General features: G+C 34.0%; 6 protein-coding genes across 6 annotated transcripts; 4 read left to right on the top strand and 2 right to left on the bottom strand.

Moving 5' to 3' along the window:
• Nucleotides 1-3433: 3433 nt before the first annotated feature.
• Nucleotides 3434-4015, top strand: ASCRUDRAFT_20991 (Phosphoadenosine phosphosulfate reductase; the record flags this gene model as incomplete). The annotated part of the gene is made up of 1 exon (XM_020189662.1): nucleotides 3434-4015. A coding segment is annotated over one exon (582 nt), but the record flags the coding sequence as incomplete, so codon positions are not given.
• Nucleotides 4016-4754: 739 nt separating this feature from the next.
• ERG13 (hydroxymethylglutaryl-CoA synthase) lies at nucleotides 4755-6673 on the top strand. The gene has a single exon (XM_020193514.1). It carries the CDS (start codon nucleotides 5018-5020, stop codon nucleotides 6395-6397), a length of 1380 nt encoding a protein of 459 aa, XP_020046320.1. The 5' UTR covers nucleotides 4755-5017; the 3' UTR covers nucleotides 6398-6673.
• A 900-nt stretch (nucleotides 6674-7573) lies between these two features.
• Nucleotides 7574-9211, top strand: ASCRUDRAFT_76546 (cytosine permease). Its single transcript, XM_020193513.1, has one exon. The coding sequence runs from the start codon at nucleotides 7670-7672 to the stop codon at nucleotides 9185-9187; it is 1518 nt and encodes a 505-aa protein (XP_020046319.1). The 5' UTR covers nucleotides 7574-7669; the 3' UTR covers nucleotides 9188-9211.
• A 162-nt stretch (nucleotides 9212-9373) lies between these two features.
• ASCRUDRAFT_76544 (uncharacterized protein) lies at nucleotides 9374-11847 on the bottom strand. The gene has a single exon (XM_020193512.1). The coding sequence runs from the start codon at nucleotides 11756-11758 to the stop codon at nucleotides 9446-9448; it is 2313 nt and encodes a 770-aa protein (XP_020046318.1). The 5' UTR covers nucleotides 11759-11847; the 3' UTR covers nucleotides 9374-9445.
• Nucleotides 11848-12155: 308 nt separating this feature from the next.
• On the top strand, nucleotides 12156-16283 carry ASCRUDRAFT_155405 (Zn(II)2Cys6 transcription factor domain-containing protein). Its single transcript, XM_020189345.1, has one exon. It carries the CDS (start codon nucleotides 12343-12345, stop codon nucleotides 16174-16176), a length of 3834 nt encoding a protein of 1277 aa, XP_020046317.1. The 5' UTR covers nucleotides 12156-12342; the 3' UTR covers nucleotides 16177-16283.
• CYS4 (cystathionine beta-synthase CYS4) lies at nucleotides 15998-18017 on the bottom strand. Its single transcript, XM_020193511.1, has one exon. The coding sequence runs from the start codon at nucleotides 17894-17896 to the stop codon at nucleotides 16391-16393; it is 1506 nt and encodes a 501-aa protein (XP_020046316.1). The 5' UTR covers nucleotides 17897-18017; the 3' UTR covers nucleotides 15998-16390.
• Nucleotides 18018-19294: the final 1277 nt, after the last annotated feature.

Raw genomic sequence — 19294 nt, 5'->3', positions numbered from 1 at the left:
CTTCCGGGTCTTCGGATTTTAAATCAACTGTTTCGGAATCTCTGGTTTCTTCATCCCTAGTTTCTGAACCAGTTTCTTCTGATTCAGTTTGGATTACATCATCTGCTTCTAGTTCTTTTTTCCCATCTTCATTAGTTTCTTCTGTTCCTTCTTCATTAGTTTCTGAATCTTCTTCAATTGAAATCCCTACTTCTAGCGGATTATCTTCTCAAATATCTTCACCTGTTTCATCGCCATTCAGATACAGTTTGATTGGTTCATCCTCATCTCAATATGCATCTCATTCTATTGTTTCTGGTTCAACAAGCTCTAGATCAGCTATCTCTGGAGAGTCTTCATTATCAACCGCATCTTCTATTCCTCAACAAGAAATTTCATCACAAGTTGCTTCATCGTCCTTAGAAGGCTCCACCACAATAATTGAGCCAACTAGTTCATCATTAACCCCATCAAGTGATTATCTTATTGCAGTCACACAATCGGATGGCAGTTACACTCTCAGTTCAGTTAAAACCATTCCACCACAAACGACTGATGAAACTTCTGGAGCTATTACCTCTTCTTCATCATCATCGGAAAATTGGTTACCAACTACAATTGTTTTAGACCAGTCAGAGTCAGCGTCCTCTAAGATCGCCGTTGAAACATCATTATTACCAGAAGTTATTGTTCCAGAAGAAGATGTTGTCAAACCAGATAATTATTCATTGGTTTCAATTGGATTCCAAGAAGCATTGAATTATGCTTTTGTTGTTGAAAGCTCAATCACCTCTGCTCAAATTTTCCAATATTTACCAGGTGTTTTGGGATATTCATTTTCGGAATATACTAATTCGAATTTTGCTGTCAAAGAATTAGTTCCATTTACAGCTAAGGATGTTGATTACATTATCACAGTTGCATCATGTTATATTCCTGAAGAATTAGTTAGTATTTTGCAAGAATTAATAATTCAATCTAATTCTCAATTTTATTTCAATGATGACTCGACGGAAAACACACTTGCACATTTGATTGATCCAAGTGTTCCACTTACTGGAGTGTTATCAGATGGTATTGATAATAGCGGGTCATCAGGATCATCAGATTCTGGAAATGGATCAGGTTCAAATGTTAATTCTGGATCTATGGATGAAGATAGCACTGCAGAAGTTTCATCCGATAAGACCAAAATCCTTGGAATTGCAATTGGATCTGTGTTGGGATGTGCAGCATATATTTCGATTGTTGTTTTAGTATTCAGAGCATATAAAGCCAAAAACGAAGGAAAATTAAATGACTTGATTGTTAAAAAAGGTGGAATAACAGGATCGCATGGAGTTGGTGGTAATATAATTTTACCAATTACAAATGATGAACCATTACATTTAGCTGCATCATCATCAGAACAATCAAATGGAAGAAATGATGACAATATTTTGACAGCAACCCAATCATACCAATCATATAATTCTTATCAATCATTTATTCCAAATTCTCCCACATACAGTTATACTAATGTATCTCAACAAGGATCACAATATCTTGGATCTGTATCTAGTGATAATTCAAAATCAAATGGTAATATGAATACAGCTTACGACATTATGAACAATAACAATAATAACAATAATTACAACAACAATAATAATTCAAGAATAAACTCAAGATTGGAGTCAGTTCCTGAAATGGGACAAGTTAACGGGGCAATTATTCCCAAAATATCCAAACCTTTTAACACACAAAACTCATTAGGATGGTCATAATTTTAACACTTGAAAGGAATTCAAATTTGTAAATTAAATCTAAGAACAATTTTGTTATTTATGAATAAATAAATGTTTGCTTTTTGAATATTTTTAAATTTATTTTGAAACTAATTTTTTATGTTTTGATTTCAAAAACAATAAAGATTTAGTTACTGGGTGCTTTTTTTTTGTTTTGTTTACTTGTTTTATTTTTTTCATTTTTCATTTTTCATTTTTAATTTTTTAATTTTTTAATTTTTATTTTTATTGTTTTATTGTTTTACTGTTTATCATTATTAATTTACTTCAAAAAAAAATTAAAAAATATCAGAAAATATCAGAAAAATAAAAAAAATATGAAATATCTTTTTATGTGTATATTAGAATCAGTTGAGTTTTTTTGCCTTTTGGTAAAATTTATTTTAGTTTTTTTTAATTTTTTTGGTATTGCTGAATTGAGAAACTGAATATTTCTCTATTGTTATTTATTTTATTGTTATTTTTTTACTATGTTTTTGTTAATTTTTTAAATTTTAATTTCTATTTTGATTTTTTTTGTTTATGTTTTAAATTTCAATTTCTCAAAACTCTTATTTTGTTTTAGAATTCAGTTATTCTTTTTTATCTATTCGGAACAAAATTGTTTCTTATGGAAATTTCCATGCTAGTTAATTTTTAGCAGTTTTTTTTTTTCAGATCAAATTCAAATTTCAATGCGAGTTGAAATTTCAATGCAGTTTCAATTTCATTTTCAAATCCTATACTATTATAAATTTGATAATTATGAAAATCTATAAATATGTTTAAAAGTTTGAGGAAGTTAGTTAAATAGATCAATTCATTTCGTTAGTTATTCGGTGAATCGCAGCACAAAAAACATAAAGTAACGGAGCGCGTTTGCAAGCAAATTGAGGAGCAGAAGTAGTGCCCGAAAGTGAGAACGAAGTGTGCAGAAGTCAAGCTGATCACGAGGAGCTCAGGCGATCGATAAAAGAGGCGAAAGCGTCGCGAAAAAGCAGGCATCGGAATTTTGGTGCTGACGAGAGAAATGGGTTCTGGAGTGGTGTGTGTTTGGGCAGGAGGTCAGGGACGGCGAAGGCGGCGGGAGCCAGAATTGGGTCCAGGTCAGCTGAAATAGGCGAAAGCGGAAAAAAACGATGGAAGGAGCTGCGTGCCACGGGAATCGAGCCTGTGAGTGGAAGACACACATTTCTGAAAACCGAGAAATAGGAAAATCCAGACCGGGAAAACTGAAGGTATTGTTAAAAAGGATTAATTTAGCAATTTTTAGTTTTTCAAATATAGTCCTGCGAAACCAAAATAGCAGACCGGAAGGTTACCAGTTGGTAATGAAGTGCATCGCTTTTAGAAGAGGGAGCTTGCTCACCATTGTAGTATTGTCCATAGCAGTGTACTATTTGCATTACCTCTATTCTAGCGGCGACCACAAGACCTACCAGAGTGACAAGGACTATTGTTATGAGACCTACAATGCTCATCACTATGATTACAACGGCAAGTATAAAGAAATATCAGATGATTTGAAACAGTTTATAACTTCAAGAGATTTAAATCCAATCGACGATAACGATATGATTGAAAGCTGCAGTATCAGTAATATCAGTGTTATCAACGAATTTCGAAGCCAAACGATAAGTAAAATCAAAGAAAGCTATAGGGTGATAGAGGAGTTGATAGTTGATTACAATAATCGCACAATTACAAACATATCGATCTCTTTCAATGGGGGCAAGGATTGTTTAGTGCTACTAATACTATACTTGGCTGTTATTTATGACACGATCATCAGCGTCAATAAGAGGGGTTATAATAGCAATAATAATAATCACTTAGAGGCAATTGATTCTGTTTACATCAACTATGAAGAAACCTTTCCAGAATTAGAGAGCTTTATCAAGGAGACAGAGACTAAATACAATTTGCAAAGCGAGAAATTTGACAAAATACAGTTGAAAGAGGGATTTGAAAACTATTTGAAGTTGAAACCTAACAAAAACTACATATTAATTGGCATTCGACGGTCAGATTTCAGAGCAGAAACATCGCAAAATTTGGAGTTCATCCAAAGAACTGACAACAATTGGCCTGAATTCAACAAGGTGAGCCCGCTATTGAACTGGAATAATACAGACATCTGGATGTTTTTGTTGAGTCTCGACATCAAGTACTGCGAGCTATACAACAATGGGTTCACCTCGCTCGGCGGCACAAACTCAACAGTTCCAAATCCAGTGTTGGAGAAAAGCAGCTTCGAGAGCTGGCCCCCTGAACGGGACCTCGTCCGCTACTTCAACGGCCTCGCCCGCGGCAGCCGCGGCAGCCGTGGAACCGGCACCGGTCGCCACTTCGCAGCATACTACCTCCAGCACGACGAGCTTGAGCGAGCGGGCCGCAAAAAACCAACCTAAATCTAATTACAGCGGTCATGTGTCATAATATCTGACCGAGCGAGGGTATTACCTAAGTGTTCCATGTGACCGCGGAATGGCTGCTCCTTTAGGTGCTGGACACGGCTGTGGATAAAACAGTGCGGTTATCCAATAGAATCGCACCTGCTTCCAGGGATTAAGATTTGACAGCTGCTGCACAAGCAAACGCTATCTCCTCCATCCGCACCAGGACCAAGGGAGCGCTGTGTGGCCAATCAGCAAGCGGGATATAGATCAGCTGCCTGAGCACGTGATCTTTGCACGCTAGCAGAAGATGTAACGGTGAATACCCCGCTGCTCCTCGAGCGCTCGGTGAGTTTTGTGGTCGTGGTGTTTTCGCTGCAACAAAGCACTGGCCGTTGTTGAATCCAATAGGATCCAGCAAATATGCAATCTCCCTTTGGGTTTGCAATGCCGCACGCGTTCCTTCCTTTTCTTTTGCAGTGCAGAGCATCGCCAGATCCCTGCTTCTTTGCAACTGCCCATCTTTTCTCTGTTCTCTCGTTTAAATTCTAAATAATTTTCCATAATCTCGTCGTATTCATCTCTATTTTCATTGCTTTTCTCACTGATATACTATATCCTGTTTCTTTTCCGAGATTCTGCGGTGGGTGTATATATACCTGGTTCTTTTGCCAGTTGTTTGCCTCTTTTTTTGCCTCTTTTTTCTTTTTTCCTTTTTCCTCTTTCCTTTTTCCTTTTTCCTTTTTTCTCCCTCTCTATCTCATTGCAACTTTCTCAATTATAACTTGACTTATAATTTATCGATTCAAGAATATTTATATCCTTTAATCTGCTCAATTTACCTTCTTCTCATTCATACTTTTTCAATTATTCAAAATGACTTTAACTTCTCGTCCTCAAGACATCGGTATCCTTGGTTTGGAACTCTACTTTCCATCTGAATACGTTAACCAATCTGATTTGGAAAAATACGATGGTGTCTCCTCAGGAAAATACACAATTGGTTTAGGCCAAACTAACATGTCCTACGTTAACGATCGTGAAGATATTTACTCAATGTCATTGACTGTCTTATCAAATTTAATCAAAAACTACAACATCGACGTCAACTCAATTGGTAGATTAGAAGTTGGTACCGAAACTTTATTAGATAAATCAAAATCAATCAAATCCGTTTTGATGCAACTATTCGGTGATAATGGCGACATTGAAGGCATTGATACTATCAACGCTTGTTATGGTGGTACCAATGCTCTATTCAATTCCGTCAATTGGATAGAATCTTCCTCCTGGGATGGCAGATTAGCTATTGTAGTCTGTGGTGATATAGCAGTCTACTCAAAAGGCGCTGCAAGACCAACCGGTGGTGCAGGTACTGTTGCAATGTTGATCGGTCCAAATGCTCCAATTGTTTTAGATAGCGTCCACGGTTCATATATGGAAAACGTTTATGATTTCTACAAACCAGATTTCAACTCTGAATACCCTTATGTTCAAGGTCACTTTTCAATGTCTTGCTACATCAAATCTGTTGACAACTGCTACAAAAACTACTCTAGAAAATTAATCAAAACTTATGACCACAACAACAATTTATCAACGGATATCGTTGGTACTGATTACTTTGATTATAACATCTTTCATGCTCCAACTTGTAAATTGGTCCTAAAATCATATGCAAGATTACTATACAACGACTATAAAGCCAATCCCAAACTCTTCAAGGAAAAATACCCATCAGTCAATACTTATGATTTAGAATCTTTGGATACAATCAGCTATGAAGATTCTTTATTAAGCAAACCAATTGAGAAAATCTTCTTAACTTTATCAAAGGAATTAATTAACAAAAAAGTTAAACCCTCACTAAACATCCCAACCAACACCGGTAACATGTATACAGGATCTGTTTATTCTGCTTTATGTTCTGCTTTATTTTACATCGGCAATGATGCTTTGCAAAACAAGAGAATTGGTGTCTTCTCCTACGGTTCAGGCTTGGCCTCAACTTTATACTCAATTAAAATTAAAGGTGATTTGAAAAAAATTATAAAAACCTTAAATCTCCAAGAAAGATTGGACAATAGAGTGAAAAAATCTCCAGAACAATACACCAGCGCAATTGATTTAAGAGAAAAGGCCTATAAGCAAAAGAACTTTCAACCAAAGGGCTCAATTGATAACTTGGTTAAAGGGACTTATTATTTGACCAATATCGATGACATGTTCATTAGAACCTATGCTATCAAAGATTGAATCAATACGCCCAACTTACCAGTAACTAATTATCGCTAGCCAATTATTTATTTTGCTTTTTTATTTTTTATTTCTTTATCTTTTTTTCTTTCAAAATTCAAAAATTTTAGTCAACATTCTTCTCATTCATTACCTTGTTATATGTTATACTTTCTGTCTCCATTCTACTCAATTTTTTCAATAATATTCTAGCAACTACTTATCTATATAAGCTTGCACACTCACAACTCATATATATATTCATAATCCATAAATATATTCCTTTTTATAAATGTATTCAGCTTCTTTCCATTTCCTCCTCCGATTTTGTTCATTTAACCAGCTGTCTTGAAAAATGTTAGACATACATAACCACGAAACACCTGACACTATCAGATAAGCTCAGCCGGTCCCAGTGCCACGGGGCGCACGACGTAATCCTTCATCGAGTGTTCGGTCTCCACCATAACTGCCTTATCAGCCATCTCCCTGCTTGGCCTGGAAGATCAAATCGGTGACCACTACCACCAGCGTGGAAACAACTTGCTTTTCTCACGACCTTCCTCACAGAATCCATGGGCTACCCTGCCAAAACAAAACCACACCGACAGGTGTCTGCAAATGCTCTGCACTAGTGCGCACTCCATGTGCCGGCGCTGTGGATATTTCCACGGAGAAGCCTAGGGCCATCGGTCTGTTATCAGCTCTGTGCGCGCCGTAATTGGCCGGAATCACCGGACCCTCTTCGGCCGCTAAAAGCTTCTATATCTTGGCAGGCTTCGATCGAAGCCTGTCTATCTCGGCTTAGGCCCGGTACCGTGGATGAACTAAACGGTCGAGCAAGGCACAAAATGCATTGGCTTATCAAAATAGCACTTATCAAAGACACAACAAGAAATGGTGGTAGAGTTAGAAGTAAAATTTTCACTGCTGCACCCAAAAAGAAATGCTTCACTTTTTAATCTTCTGCTTTTCAAGTCGTTTTTTCTCCATCTGTTGTATGAAATAGTACACTACATTGATCTTGCTATCATCTTGTCTCTCACTATTCTCACTAGCTCTCTTTTAATCTTATATTGCTGCTTTTTTGTCTGTCTTTAACTTTTTCATTATGCTCAAATTTTATTATAAATTTATCCATTATTTCCCAATTTTTTTTTCAAACAATTCTTTTCATTAAACAATAAGACATCAAAGTATAATTTATCAAATTGTTGTTTCCCAAATAAAAAGTAAACTCTAATTGCCTATTTATCGTTTATATTCCTCAATTTTCAACAATTATAGTTTATCATGTCCCAAATCGACCTTGAAAAAAACCAAAAAGAAGTAGTCTCTTCTCACTCTGTTGACAATGGCTCAGTAACTTCTCCAAAGAAAAGCTCTTCAATCTTAGGCAAATTAGCCTCTCTTCTTTTAAAAGCTGAGGCCAGAGGCGTTGAAAGAATCCCCGAAGAAGAGAAAACTGATAATTCCTTATGGTCAGCTGCATCAATGTGGTTAGCAGCAAATTTAGTTATTGGTACCTTTGCTCTTGGTGCTTTAGGCATCACTGTCTTTGGCTTGGGTTTTTATCAATGTCTTTGTTGCATCATTTTCTTCAATTTTATGGGCACTACTGCTGTATCCTTTTTCTCAGTTTTTGGTGCTAAATTCGGTTTAAGACAAATGGTTTTGACAATTTTCTTGGTTGGTAATTATGGTATGAGAATCTTTTCTTTCATCAACTGCATTGCCTGTGTTGGTTGGGGTTCAGTCAATATTATGGCTTCCACTCAATTGTTACATATTGTCAATGATAGTGCCTTGCCTCCATGGGCTGGCTGTTTAATCTTAGTTATTTGCACTGTTGTTGTCTCATTTTTCGGTTATAAAGTTATTCATACTTATGAAAAATTCTCTTGGATTCCAAATTTATTTGTCTTTATTGTCATCATTGCAAGAATGTCCATGTCTGGTAATTTCACTCCTGGTGAATGGGCCACTGGTAGAACTGGTGCAGGTAATGTTCTTTCCTTTGGTGGTACTATCTTTGGTTATGCAGCTGGTTGGACAACTTTTGCTGCTGATTACACCACCTATATGCCTTCCAACACCAATCCTTACAAGATCTTCTTCTCTGTTCTTGCAGGTTTAACAACTCCTTTAATCTTCACCATGACCTTGGGTGCTGCTTGTGCTACAGGTACTTTATCAGATCCTGCTTGGGCTGATTTATACAACGAGTTCTCTGTTGGTGGTTTGGTCTATGCTATTCTAGTCAGAAAATCTTTGCATGGCTTTGGTGAGTTTTGCTGTGTTGTATTAGCTTTATCCACTGTTGCTAATAACTTACCAAACATGTACTCCATTGCAATGTCTGCTCAAGCCCTTTGGTCAAAATTCAAAGTCATTCCAAGAGCCTTTTGGACTTTGTTTGGTAATTTTATCACTCTAGCTATTTGTATCCCTGCTTATTATGAATTTTCAAGTGTTATGCACAATTTTATGAACATGATTGGCTATTACTTATCCATCTATATCGGCATGAGTATCTCTGAACATGTCATCTATAGAAGGGGTTTCAAAGGCTATAATGTCGATGATTATTTGGACAAATCAAAATTACCAATTGGTATTGCTGGTACTATTGGTTTCTTCTGTGGTCTTGCTGGTGTTATCTTAGGTATGAACCAAACCTGGTATCAAGGTGTTTTGGCTGGAAAAATTGGTGATTTTGGTGGTGATATCGGTTTTGAATTGGGTATGAGTTTTTCTTTTGTCGGTTTCAACATTGTTCGTCCTTTTGAACTTAAATATTTTGGTCGTTAGTATTTATCTTTCATCTGAACTGACTTTTTTTTCTTTTTCTTTCTTTCTTAGATTATCTCTTGTTTTCACTATTTTTTGTTTTTTTTCTTATATATATATATTCTCAACTCAAATATAACATTACTTTAAATCTTATAACCACTACAATACGTAATGAATAAATTCATATCAATGTAAAATTAATAAAAAAAATTAAAAAAAAATATTAAACAAAAACAACAATTATCCAAATAAACTATTAAACAAATTAAGCTTAGTTCATTTTATATGATAAATTTCTTCCAAAATATTACTACAAATTTCATCAACTCGTTTTTTCTTATAATCTCTAATCACCATTCTTGCTCTTTCATAGCAATATTTGAAATCAGATCCAGTCCAGTAACTCTTTGGGTGTAATGATGCTAAAGCATCCCAGTCAATTTGGTTATCAGATGTGAAACCTAATTCCTTTAATCGAGTTAATAACCAAACTTTATCATTATCTCCAATAAGTTTTGATCTTTCAACGCTTTCTCTTTTCAACAATTTATTATATTTATAACGGCATTGAATTCTCGACCTTCTACCACCCATTCTTTCAGATATGACAGTCCAATTTATACCAGAATTTACTTCATCAGCGTTAAAGATGTCATCGATGATTTGTTTTAGTTGATCTTCTTCTTCCTTTGACCATTTATTTTGAGCTCTATTTGCTCCACATTTAACATAATTTCTCCAACGATCTCTGCAATCTTCGGGCATTCTTTTCATGATTTGACCGATAACTTTCCATTGACCATCTTTTTCAGCAGCTAATGTGGCTAGCTGTTTATCTTGTTCTGGAGTCCATTTACCTCTTGCTTCGAAAATGTGGTATTGTCTTCTAACATGTTTATAGATAGAAGCTCTAGTTCTTTGAGGCAAAACTTTATGTAGGGAGTCCCAGAATTTATCCTTTTTCCTATCATTTGACCAGATTCTTTGGCAAATATCCTCTTTAGTTATGTTGTTATAAGAGCAGTAGGCAAAGATAAATCTATCAATGGCGAAACATTCTTCTGGTGTGAACATTCTTGAATGTCTTGTTGAAGAGTTATTTAAAACAGCTTGAGCAAAAAAAGTTTCTTGTTCGTGTGAAGTAACTGAGGATTCGGCAGCGGCAGCGGCAGCAGATAATAGAAGCTGATCAGTGATTTCTGGATCAAGAGTGTGGTCATTTGAGTTTTGAATTTGGTTTTGGATTTGGGATTGGATTTGATTTTGGATGTTTGACTTATCGACTGATTGATGATTATTGTAGTTATTATCATTGGGATTGAAGTTATTGTTATTATCGTTGTTATTATAATTATTGTCGTGATCATTGAATTGATGGTTTAATTGAGAGGCTAGTTCTCTTGCATCGTTAATTGCTTGAACTAATTCGGTTTGGTTAAGAACTGTTTGGTTGTTTGAAGTATGAACGAGTGATTTTGAATCTATGAGATTGGTATCCAGTTGTGTGTTGGCATTATCCAGTTGGGGGTTAGTATTATCCAGTTGATTATTGTTAGTAGTGTTGGTATTATTGTTATTATTAAGTTCATTACCGTTGTTACTATTAATATTTTTATTTTCATTGTTTGCTGGTTTTGTAACGGTGGCCAAACTAGTTAAATTTGCTAGTTCTGGGTCGAAATTTTGATTTGGATCATTATGAGATAATATTTTAGAGTCAATATTATTGTCAATATTATTGTCATTATTATTGTCATTATTATTGTCATTATTATTGTCATTATTATTATCATTATTATTATCATTATTAATGTTAATGTCAACGTTGTTAGAGTTATTAATGGTATCATTGGAGTTATTGTTGTTATTGTCAGTATTATCATTATTAAGATTATCAGTATTATTAGTATTACTATTATTATTAGTATTACTATTATTATTATCATTATTATTATTATTATTATTGATGTTGTTGTTGCTTTTATTAATCGTAGGATTATTCTGGATGTTTTTATTGTTTAACCTGACTCTCTTTGATGGATTATTCAAGTTTATTAAAGAGGAAGCCCAATCATTGAACTCTTCGAGTTTTCTTTTGTCATTGTATTGGTTATTACTTGTTGCAGTATTATTCAATTGATGATTTGGATCAATGGATTCGTTTTGATATGTTTGTTGGAAATTGATATTGTCATTGATGTTGTTATTAATACTTTCATTGACGGTGGTTGAGTGAGAAAAATTTACATTCAAGTTGTCAGCCCCAACATTCGTTTCGCCATCAAGATCAACATCGGGGTTGTGGTTAGAATCGAGATTACTACCATTGATAACTTTATTGTTGTTGAGATTACAGCTGTCATTTAGTGAATTGAAATGGTCGATAACTTTGGAGCCGTCAGTAGACTTTGACCCAAGCTGGGCGCTTAAGCTGAGGTTGTGCTTTTCGGAATCCTGAAGCTTGATCTTTATTGGGCTCTCCAAGTCGATTTTGGAGTGGTTGGAACTGGCAATGGGGTTGTTGGAGCTAGTGTCCAAAGTGCCACCAACAAGCCTGAAAACAGCATCCTCGAGGTCCTTCTCAGTCATGGAGGAAGAGGTATCAGTGGAAGAAACATTGGAAACAACGCCTTTGGCAGCTGGCGGAGAGGAGTGGACGTCTGAAACAGCAACAGCAGCAGCAGCCAGAGAAGAAGTGGCGGCAGAAGCAGCGTGCAAACGAGCAGCAGCAGCAGCAGAAGCGTCTTCAAGAGCGTTGGCACTGAGATGCGATTCTTTGTGGTGGGCCATGGCGAGTTACCCTTAACTGTTGTGACGACTAAAGCAGGGTATTCTTTGCTTGTTGTTCCTCAACAGCAGCAGGAGAGGTGGTGATGTTCTCTTGGTGGTGCTGCACACGGTCAGGTGAGAGTGGCGTGTGATTAGGTAAGACATAGAGCACGTGTGATTTTATAAATCAGAGCACCCGCAGGCGTGGAAAGCCCCGCTTTGTTGGTGAGTCCCTCTTTAGTGGTTCCATATGTTGTATTGCGTATATCGCGTCATCCTGCATAAACGCTGCCTGGTGTTTATTCTTTCTTTTTTGCTGAAAATGCTTCCTCACCTCAAAATCTGCTTCTTCAACCACTCCTATCGATGCGTCCACACTCTCTGAAAACAACTATGGTTAGAGCATGAGCAGTACCAACAACAACAGAGAAGATTACTTTGGAAATGTTGTTTCAGCCACAACCTCTCCCACTGGCTCCTCATCAACAGTGACTCCTTCCACTGCTGCTTCTTCAGTCACTTCTTCAGTCACTTCTTCAGTCGTCTCTTCGGTTCCTTCTTCAGTTGCTTCCTCCTCCTCCTCCTCTTCACATCCTCCAAATTTCACATCTTCGTCTGGTAAGCATCAACATGATGCTGTAACGAAACACCTAGAACCACTGCTCTCAGAAACGCTATCTCCGGTTCCTGCTGTTTTTTCAAAACCATTTTCCTCTTCTTTGACAAAAGCTGTTCCACTTTCTGCTTCGGGTTTAACTGCAGTTGCTTCTATTTCAAAACCAAAATCAAAATCAAAAAAACCAAGATCAAGATTGAACCTGATTCTGGATCTGAGCCAGAAACTGAATTCAATTCTGAAATCAAACTCAAGAACAAGACAACCACCAAATACATCTAATTTATCCAGGCTACTTACAACGTATCCAAGGAAGAGAGCACTAACTGCCTGCGAATCCTGCAGAATCAAAAAAATAAAATGCGATAACGTTAGACCAACTTGTGGCTCTTGCCAAAAATTACAATCAAAATATATCCTAAGTGGCGTGAAAGTCGACTGTATATATAGAGATGCTTCGATTAAAAAAATAAATAATTCCAATAATCCTAATAGCCGTATTAATTCTGATAACCCTGATAATCCTAATGATTTCGACCAAGAAAATAACTTGTTTAAAACTTTTGATCCTGCAAGTCAAACAATTTTGAATAAATTAAATGATCTATCAAATTTAATTATTTCCAACAATAATAAATTCAACTCAGCTTCGACATCAACATCAACATCAACTTTAACTTCAACTTTAACTTTAACTTCAACTTCAACTTCAACTTCAATTTCAACTTCAAACTCATATCCAGATTTAAATTTCAATCTAAATGGTCCAAATAATAAAATCTCGTCAAACCAGAAATCCTCAAATCCTCTTAGTATCCATAACTTCTTGAATCCCATTTCTCAAAACATCAACTCAAACAACCAAGACATGATTAAACAAAAATTCAACAACATTATAAACTCTTTAGAACTAATAAACTTTGATAAAATCCTCTTAAAATTACAACATTTCAATAAATATAACCTACAAAATTCAAAATTCTCAATTTCAAGTAACAATAATAATACCAACAACAACAACAACAACAATAACAACAACAACAACATTAACAGTAACAGTAACAATATTATTAACAACAATATCATTAAAAATACCTATAAAAGCTTATACAAAAATTCCAGTGACAACAACGATAACGACATTATTTATGACTCTGATATAGATATCGATACAGACATTGAATCTGATATTGACAACGATAATGAAACAAACGACGAATATGATGACGAATACGAAGACTACCAACTAAATCAACAGATTCAAAAACCTGGCTACTGGAACACTTCTGTTGAATCAATTCTCTCCACTTGGCCAATTTTTAACAATTATTTCCAAAACTTACCCAACATTAACCTAATATTAAATAGACTAAATAACATATCAATCAACTATACAATCAATAACAAAAATTCTTACATATATAACGAAAAAAAAAACAATTACGATATAATTTATCCTCACTATAAATACTTATCTAACAACCTCAACTACCAAAATAACCCAAATATCATTTCTTTAGAAAATGATCAAAGATACCATTTAATTCAAAATATAGTTTCACTACTTCACTTGGATGACTTTAATAAATCTATTTTCACTCCAAATACTTCGATTAATATCCCATACAAAAATCAGCTTATAAACAATTATAATTCTTCTCTTTTTAGTTCTTTTGAGAATTCAATTCAAAATCCTCCACTGATTAACTCATCATTACCTTTTTCTTCTTCTTTTTCTTCCTCTTCAGTTATTTTTAATTCAAATTTTCCTTCATCTTCATTTGAATCAAACAATATCACTCAAAACAATATAAATCCAAATTCAATTAAAATCGATTCAAAATTTAGTAATGAATTTAAAAAGGAAAAAATTTACTTATCTGATTTATCCTACTTAAATCAAGAAAATTTATCTAGTCTAATACACTTGGAACCAATTATTTTCAAATTTTTAGACTTGTGGATTAAAAAATTTTTAAACGACGTTTATCCTAAAAACCCTTTTTTAAATTCATCAAAATTGCTTAATACTGCCTTTTATTTAAAGCAAAAGTATATAAATTTTTTATCTGAAAATAAAATCGATTTTAATCACATAAAATTTTTTGATAAATTAATTAATACTAACTTTGATTCAATCAACTATAGTGAAGTCTTTTTAAACTCAGATTATTTAACTATTATAAATAAAACCTCAAAATTTAAAAAAAGTTTTTTACTAACAAACTGTAATTATAATTCAGAGCTAACACCCCTACCAGTAATTTTAATTTGTTGTTCTTTAACACTTTTAGCTGTTGATTACAATAATAGAAAACCAAATAATTATACCAGTTTCAATGGAAATTCCTTATTACAAAAAAATGATGGAATCAAATCGGATCTCAGTTTTAAAATATTCACTCTATCAAAACAGTTTCATTTTATTTTGAAAAACAATTTTATTACTTCGGTTGGAGATCATTGTTCAATTGATGATAGCAATAATGAAAACCAAATGAAATTGTTTTTCACAAATAACAGCAATCATTATGGAGATAATTCATTATGGAGTGTACAGTTTAATGTTCTAAGAGCAATGTACAACATGTATTTGATGAAACCACTAAAAGCTTGGAAATATTTCAAAAGAGCATCAAATTCATTAATCTTATTTCTTGAAATTGAGAAAAATTATAACAATAATAGCTACAAAAATATTTATGAATATAATCCAGAGAATGAAATAAATAGCAACAGCAAAAAGACAATTGAGGACAAAAGGTTGATTGAATGTTTATATTGGACTTGTCTTAAAAATGAGTGTGAAATAAAAGTTCAAATTTCTCCCTTTTACTCCTGCTCCTATATAATCAGCTATAAACCGCCTAAAAATTTTCCTACTCCTCCTTTAATAATAAATGACAATGGGAGCAATTTTGATATCGCTGAAGCGAGCTGGTTCTCGTATTTAGCGGATGTTTCCTTTAGAAGAATTGAGAATAGAATATTAAATTATTACTTTTTAAAAGATAAGTTGAAGTTATGGAAATCTTTCAATGTCGAAAATAGCTCTGATGGTTTAATTTTAATTGATAAAATACTGTTATTTTTAGAAGAAATCGATCTTGTTACTAAAAACTCCAAATATGAAGCCATGTATAAAACATCAGCAAGCAAAGAGTATAGTTCTCTCAATCTTCCCGAACCAGTCACTTTTATATTTGCAAGAATTATGTCAATAAAGTCGATTTTATATCAACCTCTACTATACTATGTTTCAAATCTAGACAAAGAAAAAATCAAGGAAACCATAGAGGAAAATTCCGTTATGATGGAGATGTTGAAAGATCTTTCAAATGAATTATTCAAGTATTCAGACCTAAGTTTAATGACCCATAGACATCATGGTTCTTGGTATAGAATTAGAGAAATATATTCAAGTTGCATCCAACTATTAATTTTATTTGTTAAGTTTAAGGAATTTTTTTTTACAGAAAAGGAGCTAAATGAACATATTTCCGTTGCATTGAAAGTTTTTGAATATTGGAAATATGAATGTTTAGAGGTCATATTGTATGATAAAATCGTTAGAAAAATAAACTGGGAAGTAGCTCAAAGAGTTCATAACAATAGTATATAAATAAAAAACAGATAAAAACCAGTTGTAGTGAATTCTATTAAAATTTATCAGTAATTTTTTTTAAAAAGTTATATGTTCTATATATATTTGAAAACCAAAATAATTAAAATTGGAAAAAAACAATCAACTAAAAAACAAAAAAAAATGAATAACCTTTTGGTTATTGTTTTTGTTTCTATTTATTTCCATTTATTTTCATGTACTTTGATAGAAATTAAAATAATCCTTCTTCAACATAGTAGGAGAGCAAATCAACTTTTGTGACTATGTGAACAGGTTTTAAAGACTCATCAGTTACGATAGCACAAGAATTGTGTTCGAAAAACTTGTCTAAATCAGTTAATTTGGTATTTTCACTGAATACTTGGAAACTTCTTTTCTTTTTCTTTAAAATGTCGTGTTCATTTGTAAAATAGCCAGTCAAATTTCTGAAATCAAACATAACTTTTTCAACTAAATCATTAAGTTGGATCTTTTTGGAAGATAATTTACTTAATATGTTACCTAAAGTAATTAAACCAACTAATTTATTATCTTGTAAAACCGGAATTTGATCAAAACTGTTTTCCTTCAAGATCTTGATAGCATCGACTATGTTAGCGCCACTTTTAATTGATATAACAGACTTTAAATTCAAATCTTTAATAGTCGCTTCACCTTTGCTTTTATGGCCATCGGATTTCTTTGAAGTGTGATTAAGTACATCGTATTCATCAAGGTTATTGAAACCATTGATTTTCAACCAGTCATCATCAACAAATTTGTTCAAATAGGATCTGATGCTATCAGGTAACACAACAACGATTATATCGTCTTCAGTCAAGGAAGGAGTGTCAACAATATATCTGATTGCAGCAGCTAGAGCGCTACCAGAGGAACCACCAACTAGCAAACCTTCTTCTTTGATCAATCTTCTGGCTAAGTAAAATGACTCAGTATCTTCAGTTTTATACCATGTATCAATCACAGATCTGTCTAAAACATCGGGGACAAAATCATAACCGATACCTTCAACTTGATAGACAGCAGAATCGTTGGTATTGTTTAGGGATTCAGGTAAGGCTAAAATTGAACCTTTTGGATCAGCGCCTACAACTTGGATATCTGGATTCTTTGATTTCAAGTATTTAGCGATACCAGTAATAGTACCACCAGTTCCAGCACCAGCCACTAACGCAGTCAATTTACCATCGGTTTGCTTGTAAATCTCATAACCTGTAGATTCATAATGAGCTAATGGGTTATTTGGGTTGGTGTATTGATTTAAAATAACGGAATTTTTGATTTCATTATTCAATTTTTTGGCAACACCAATATGCGATTCAGGTGAATCCCAGGCAGCTTCAGTTGGGGTTCTAACAATTTCAGCTCCCAAAGCTTTCAAAACCGAAACTTTTTCTTTCGACATTTTTTCAGGCAAGGTGATAATTGTTCTGTAACCTTTAATGGCGCCCAATAAGGCTAAACCAATACCAGTGTTACCGGAGGTTGGTTCGATAAGAGTGTAGCCTGGTTTGATTAAACCGCTGGCTTCAGCTTCTTCGACCATTTTTTTGGCAATTCTGTCCTTGACAGACCCACCGGCATTGAAATATTCGCATTTGGCATAGACTTGAGGTTTCAAACCTAAGCTCTGGGGAATTTTGTTTAATTTGACAATTGGAGTGTTTCCAATTAAATCGAGAGCATTTTCAGATAAATGAGGTAAAGCTTGAGACATGTTGAAAGCAGTTGAACAGTATAGCTCCAGAAAAAGGCCCTGTATTTCAGATTTCTCACAGACATGCAAGTTATATATGGAGCTCCCCACAGAACACAAAATTTGTCTTCACACTTTCTCGTTATCACGTGAAATGATGTTCCACATTGATGCAATAGCATGTGTTTGAAGCGTACTCATATGCAGTAGCCAGCTTCACGGATACAAACCATTGGAGTGGGCCTGGGTTCTGTTATTTTGCTGGGACCTGATTGGCTGCTCTGGTTTGGAAGAAAGAGCAGCATTTTTTTCTGTTGTCGAAGCTGTTTTTTCTGTTTTTTTGTTCTGACAAAGAACTTGACAACCTTGAAAAACCTGAAACTGACAGATCTCAGCTAGCTGACATTAGCAGCAGCTTCAGTTTATTTTTAGAATTCGGTATCCTTAAGAAAGTATCACAAATGTTGCCCAGTTGATTGATTATTCAAGTGGAGATGCAGATGTTTCTCACCAAATCGTTTTTGGATTAGTTTGGGCTCGTTGGTTTTAGCATCAAACAAATCGAGTGTTTAAAACATGTGGAAAAAGTTTAAAAAGCGTTTAAAAGCAGTCATGGACAGAGTTTCGAATTTTTGCAATCTCAAACTGAAAATTTGCTATGATGGGATCCTGTATTTGCCGTTTTCAGACAAAGTATGGTGTTTTCCTGATAATGTCAACACATTTGCTCTATTAAATTGACTCTCCTAATCAGATGAATAGGAAATTATCAAACACAATAGCATATTCAATCTAACACAATAGCATATCCAATTTAACACACTAGCACTTGATAATATTTATTTTTTGTTCAGATTGTTCGCCAATCAATTCGTATAAATAAAAGAAGATTAATTAATATTTGCAAGAAATTTGGATGCTTTTCTTTTCAATTTTGCTCAAAACTAACTTGCAAAAATCAAAAAGCAAAAAAAAAACAAAAAAGGAGTAAACGAATGGAATGAAAAGAAAAAATCTTCCAAAAGAAATAACTATAGGCGTGATAAAATGAATATATAACAGTAATTGAAAAAAGAAAATGAATAGCACGTTTGCTTAAAAAAAGTAAATTGCTTTTCAGTATATCCAGGAAAAAGACCAAAAAAACTGAAACTAATAAAAAAAAGAAAAGCACAAAAACAAATCAAATAGCTATTTAAATTCAAAACCTTATCACTTATTTAACCACTAATATCACTTACTTATTTTCAATGTACATGTCTTTAATCGAGAGCTATGAAGATTTGCCCAAGTTTCGATATTGATTTTTTCAATTTGAAAAATACAGCTGGATTACTCAGTATTCATTTTGGTTAAAATAGAATTCCCAATTTACTGGTTTGGTTGATGTATTCTTGTAATTTCTATAAATGTTGACTT

The sequence above is a fragment of the Ascoidea rubescens genome (assembly GCF_001661345.1).
Source record: "Ascoidea rubescens DSM 1968 unplaced genomic scaffold ASCRUscaffold_9, whole genome shotgun sequence".
Lineage (NCBI taxonomy): Eukaryota > Fungi > Ascomycota > Saccharomycetes > Ascoideales > Ascoideaceae > Ascoidea > Ascoidea rubescens.
Note: the sequence above shows the minus strand (reverse complement) of the source record. Positions and strands in the feature narration are given on the sequence as shown.